General features: G+C 32.4%; 1 protein-coding gene across 1 annotated transcript; it reads right to left on the minus strand.

The window, feature by feature from the left end:
• Positions 1-1,087: 1,087 nt before the first annotated feature.
• On the minus strand, positions 1,088-5,578 carry LOC127091608 (cytokinin dehydrogenase 7). The gene is made up of 4 exons (XM_051030294.1): positions 4,704-5,578; positions 4,339-4,614; positions 3,264-3,526; positions 1,088-1,572 (listed from the first exon to the last, which is right to left on the minus strand). Exons 1-4 carry the CDS (start codon positions 5,376-5,378, stop codon positions 1,257-1,259), a joined length of 1,530 nt encoding a protein of 509 aa, XP_050886251.1. The 5' UTR covers positions 5,379-5,578; the 3' UTR covers positions 1,088-1,256.
• Positions 5,579-6,672: the final 1,094 nt, after the last annotated feature.

Genomic DNA, 6,672 nt, shown 5'->3' on the forward strand with positions numbered 1-6,672 from the left:
ATAAGAGGATAAAGTGTCAAATGGACTAGTGTGGTGGTTTCAATCATTATGTCATTTGTCTCATCCATACACCTTTTTGCCGGTGTCACCTCTGACGACACCAGCTCTGCCTCCGGGACTGGGTTCGAGGGTGTGGGCGTAAAGGCGCTAGTGGCGAGTTGTAGGCGGCACTTGAGCACTTAGGCATCTTTTGATAAAAGTGTTGTTGAAAGATGTTGTTTCATCAAGGGTCGCAAAAAATGACCTATAAATAAATCATTCTGAATTCAAAAATAATATCACAACATATATTCTCTTCAGAAAAATTCAAGATTTTCTTCCCTATATTCGAATTTTCATCTGTCTTGTGCAAACTCGAATATATGCTAAATTATCCTAAGTATTTCTGCATAAAAACTCTAAGATATTTGAGAGTGTTTAAAATACTATAAAGAAAATATTTTGTTCACGATTCCAATATGGATCATTCAATATATAAGCATTATCTAACCCAAACATCCAACTAATTGAGCCACAATTTTTTTTTATTTAATAATTTTTTAAGTAAAATTAAATTATAGATTGATTTTTTTTGTTGTCGTCAAATACAAACTTAGTAATTAAAATTCATCATTTAAAGTAAACAAGTGGGAACCCGTGACCTCTGCAGCTTTTAGATTGATTGCATGATAATGAAAAGTCTCCTTAATTTGTATTGAATGGAAAAATAAATGAGTGTACACTACTGTTAAGCACTAGGTAGGGAAGAAGCAACAAAGTTGAATAGAAACATAATAGCCAGTTAACATTGTCTCAGATAAGACACATATAAGTTCAGTGCGCGGTCCAAATAGCTATTTAATTTGGCACATAGCTAGGTTCTAATAAAAGACTAAATCCAAAGAGAGTATATAGGAAAAGGACTTATAGTTGTTGACAAGCAGTATTTAGTTTGCTTGATGGGATGACACTGACTTTAACCTATTATTAATCACTAGTTCATATTCCTGTCATGCATCACCAAGATTAGTTCGAACCTTTCTACATAAAAATCTTAGCCCTTTAATTTGATGCATGAACCTCTTTATAGGATAAAGATTCACATTGATTTCACCCCAAAAATATTCATTTACAATATGAATGCATACACCTTAGTAATTGGTTGGGGAAAGAAACAACGAGGAGGAAAAAAATATATCAAAACAAAATTACATAGAAAAACAATCTACTATAAATCTAGCTAATAACTAATAATCTATAATTAATTATTATTATTATTATTTAAGATGGTTTCTGGAAAATATTTTCTGACCAGGTGCAAGAATAGCCATTGGATCAAAATTTTGTTTTCTCTGAACAAATCTATTCCATTTATCTCCAAAGTGACGCATCCAATTCTCGTGTGACAAGTAGTGAGGAAGATATAGCTTGAAATTGAATCCCTTATTGTAGCAGAGTTGAATAATTGCATTGTTTTGTGCCACCAATTTTTCAGTAGGTGGTCCCTTTGGTGGTGGTGGAATAAATCGAAGCAATGCTATTATGTAGAAAATGTTGCTGTCTGGTACCACTACTGAGTGTCTATCATCCCACCTGATTAGTAATCATAAAAACAAAAACAAAAACAAAAATATAAAACTTAATTATTAATTAATCAATTAGAAAAATTTCAATTCAAATCATGATTTAGGATACAAGATGACAAGAATAGTAGTAGTATTTGATTTCACAAATTTCTAGAAAGGCATGATCTAGGTCCACCAAGTTGAGTGAAACAAGTCCTAGTTATACTTTTCAACATTTTAAGGAACATAATGCAATAGTATATGCAACATATCATTCAATGTAGATGAGTTTTTTTGGTAAACCTAGAGAACTTCATCAAATCTTGATCTTTTGAATGAGTTATTTATGGTGGTCTGTTGGCCTAACAAAACATGCAATGTAATGAATGTCTTAATAATGTTGATAGTGAATTAATGCACGAAGTCGATTCATGGGTCGCACGCGTGATTTAAACCAGTTGCAGATAGGGCAAGGTGGGGGAGGGGACCCTTGAGGAAGAGGGAACCAAATTCCAATCCTTAGAAAAAGCAGAGCATCAATATATCCCTGTGTATGTGGAACCACAAGGGAGATTTTGTTTTTGTGTGTCAGAAATCAAATCCTATTGCAAGAGAGAATACAAAACCTGGTGTCACTATAATCCTGTTGGCGAATAAACATCATTGTCCATTCTTATTGGCAAAATTGATCATGAAAGATATGTTGTTGTTTTTTGGAATGCCAAAATAATTTCTCTTAAGTTCTAAAACAATAATTAAATATTTTAAGTTTATTAAACAGCTTTGAAAATTATGCAGATAGTGGCTCCAGAATTTTCAAATTGACGTTAAAGAATCAGAATTTAAAGATTGATAAAGTTGGAAAAAAGGCAATATCTAATAGTAATTTTAATTAAAAATTAAAAAAGTAACGATTCAACCACTCATTCCTTCCAAATTGATATTAAAAAATATTAAAATTAGTTTTATGTGCATTGTGCTATTAGCTTTGTTTATATGGCTGTCCCACCAAAAAGGAATGTAGGTTACCAGTTACCTTATTAGCCAACCACAGGCAAGGAGTGATAGTGAATAATAACAAGGATAGGACAAAAATTGCCTAATAAATATGTGTGTTTTTTTAAAAATGAAACAATGTGATAATAGCAAGTAATTTTTTTAGGGTAAAGTGGCTTATATGAACAAAGAAATAGTTGAAATTATTCGCATACATACATACAAATTATACAATTAATATACAAACAAGTAATTTTTTTAACCAGTACTACTACTACTATTTGAGAAGAAACATTAAAAGAATTTCCAAGAAGTGAAAAAGAGAAAGTATAAAGTACGAACAAGGTGAGATAAAGAAGGTACAACCGCAGTATGTTGAAACAAGTGAGGCTACTATACAACCAATAGATGGTGAAGTATATGGCAATGGGGTCCCATTCTAGTTCAAAACAAGTGCAAAGTCACAAGAGACCCATTCTTAACCACCTTGTTTAAAATCGGTGGTCCATCGCGGGGAATGAGCCAAATGGCTCAGGTGAATCGTATACAATAATATTATTTCTGTTTTTTATTATAAGTCGTTTTGATATTTTCACGTATATTAACTGATATAACTAATCAATTCATAATTCGAGTTTGAAAACATTAATTTAATAGTGCTAACTAGTTAAACCTTTCTACTAATAAAAATATTTGCAACTATAACTGTGTAATTGTACTTACTTGCTTCGCAATAGTGGATAGACTAGAATGGGACCACCAACCCCATGTTTAAGGATTTTCTTGAACACTTCACGATCAAAATCGCCAATGTCGGATTTGGACACAAACATGTTCAACCATGGATGAGGTGCATCCCATATACCTTTAGCTTTTGCATCCTCTTCCACACGCTTAACACGTAACAAAAAATCCACATATTTCACATCATCCTCAAACTTTACACCCTCAACAAATCTCAGCCCTCCAAGCAATCTATCCACTTTCTACAACATCAAGGGTATTTACGTCATTCAAAAAAATCCATAGCTGCATAAAATATTTTAAATATTAATACTACAGATTCCAGAAAATGATGGTTTTTTGGCCATTTTCGGTACCGTGGGGACCGTAAATAAACGTCAGCGAGATCTCAACGATCAGAACAAATGAAGCACTCACTAATGTTACATGACCATTTTAACCTTAACCAAGAAAAACCCAATTTTACTATTTTATGCTAATTGCTAAGGTATCCAAAAAATAAAGTACAGTCCCATTTGGTAATTTGAAACCAACAACACAGGCTTTTAAGTAGAGGTAATGTGTCAGAAAATCCAATGGAAGATACATTACGACCGTGTAGTCAGTTTTCCCCCAACCATAGCCATTTCCTCTTCAGATAAAAAAATTCAAATTCCAAATAAATAATGAATAAAAATAAAATCTCAAACTCCAAAACTAACACTTATACCCAAATGATATGTGACGTTATGTATCAAGCTTATGCCAGAAGAGAATTAAATAAACCCCCTCCATTTCTCAACTTCGTACATGTGTAGGTGAAATCTGCATATATTTGACTTTTTTTCTCAGGTCCCACTAAATTTGTTTCGCTACCACTAATAATGCCTTATTTTGTTCTGTTCAACTATATCAGTTATAACAACTCTATAGAGATATCAAATGCGGATGTGCGGATTCTTATTTATTCATTTTTAAAAAATTACAGTAATTAATTATTTTTCATCGAAAAATTATTTAAAAATTTGATAAATGAACTAATTAATGTGATTATCTAGTTAGGATAGTTAATTACCGTGTCAACTTCGGAAGAGCGAGCGGTTTTACGATAGTGAAGCGCGAGTTCTAAGCAATAGAGAACCGGTCCGGCTGAAGGAGAAAGATGAACCGGGTCGAAGATTTGGTTCGAACCCATCGGAATTGTGGGCCATCCATTACACGGGTCATCATTATTAGCCACAACGAACCCTTCCACGTAATCAAAACCGTCACCTTCTGGTAGTGTCACCAGCCACTCTGCATCTTTAGTAAAGTCCTCAAATTCCGAGTAGATCACCCTTATCCATCTCACCTAATTAAAAAATAATAATAATAATTAGTTCAGTAATAAAAATAATCTCTTTAAACTGGCTTAGTTAATGGTTGTGCACATGAAATTACCATATCAGGGGCTTGTTGAAGAATGATTCTAGCTCGAGTGATGATACCAAACTGACCGAGGCCACCAAGCGTTGCAAAAAAAAGCTCTGAATTTTGATTTTCGGAGCAAACTAAGCTTTCACCTTTCCCAGTAACGACTTCTAATTCTGTTACGTTTGCCGTTTGTGGACCGTAACGGAAAGTCTGCCCACTAACTCCGGCGTTAGAGAGCGTTCCACCCACCGTTAGCCCGAGATAATCCGTCCACGATCTAGGAACAAGTTGAAACTGCGAAACGCAGCGTTTCAACACTTCTTCCCATAATGCCCCTCCTGAAACGTCGACGTATGGTAATCCTTCGAGATAGAGGAGTTGGAAATGTTCCTCCGCGGTGGCGCGCATGTCGAGGACTAGTCCTTTTTCTGCCATGGCTTGGCCGTTAATGGAGTGGCCATTCCCACGTGCGGCCACTGTTAGGTTTGTGGTTGTTGCTGCTGCTTTGACGGCTCTCGCGACGTCGGCGGTGGAGTATGGACGGATTACGGCGAGGGGGTTGGAGGATTTCAGGCCGCCGAAGTCTTTGGTGGCGATGGAGTTTGGGGCGAAATGGAAAGAGCTTTGGAGGGAAGAAACGTCGTCGTTTGGAGATGATTCTGTGTCGTTTCCATGAACGAAGTGTTCAAGGTAAGCTATCATGTTTGTGGTGTGAAGTGTTAAACGGTTTGAGTGGATTTTTTCAGTTTTTTTGGGGTCGAGTTTGAAGCTTTTGCTATGAGAGTTTGAGTTTCAGTTTGAGATGTGTGCGTGGTATGCTGCAGGTGTGGTTGGGCTTTAAATAGCGGCTGTTTAGGATTTGTTGTAATAATTTTATTTTTTGGTCAAGAAGAAAAGAAGATAATGGAATTTGAGATTCTATAATCAAATCAAAGATATTAGCATGACGTATATGTTTTTGGACAAGTATTTTGTAATTAAATTTTAAAATAAAGAATACACCAAATATTTTTGGGGAGTCATTATCTTTGGTATTTTAGTTTTGTTTAACTAGCTAGATACGTGACGTGTAAATTATTTTGATATGATATAAAATATTTAAATATATATTTTAATTTGAAATTAAATATTGATTTTAAATAAATAATACTTATATAAATTCAATTGTATTAAAATATTTAGTAAAATATAAAAATATAAATATTTAATATTTAAAAATAAAATTTTTATTTTTCAATTAAAATAATTATTGATTAAAATAAAATATGTATTGTGCTGATACTGACTCGTGGATATAAAATTTATTTAATACAATATAAAATATATTTATTTACATATATAAATTTAAAATGAATTACTTAATTGTAAAATGAAAAATAATTATATAATCTCAATTCTATTAAATAATTATGAAAAAAGAAGAAGAAAAATGACTTGTGAGAAGACGAAAGAAAATAAAAAGGAAATTTTGATATTTTGAAATAAAGATTTTGTCTTTTGAGAAAATATTAATTAAAATAAAATAGACATTTTTGCTGATAATGATCCATGAGATAAAAAAATTAATACAATATAAAATATATTTAGATACACATGTAAACTTTTAAATGATTTACTTATTTATAAAATGAATAATAATTATATAAAATAATCATACTCGTGATAAGGAGAAAGAAAAAAATATATATTTAGAAATAAGGAGTTTGGGTCTCGAATTAAAATAATGGTTGATTAAAATAAAATAGGTATTGTGTTGATAGTGATATGTGAGATAAAGTAAATTATAATTTTATTAAAATTAAAAAATAGATTATTAATATTTTTAGTGATAATTAATAAATAAAGGGGGAAAATTAAAATTAAAATGAAAGTGAGAAAGTGTGGGAAAAAGAAAGGTGAGAGAGATTTCAAATTTTAATCAAAAGAGAGAATGAGTGATTATAATATTTAATTGTGATGTAATTGATGAAGATTGGAAAATGAGTGTCACATGTAA

Source organism: Lathyrus oleraceus, chromosome 6 (genome assembly GCF_024323335.1).
Source record: "Lathyrus oleraceus cultivar Zhongwan6 chromosome 6, CAAS_Psat_ZW6_1.0, whole genome shotgun sequence".
Taxonomy (NCBI): domain Eukaryota; kingdom Viridiplantae; phylum Streptophyta; class Magnoliopsida; order Fabales; family Fabaceae; genus Lathyrus; species Lathyrus oleraceus.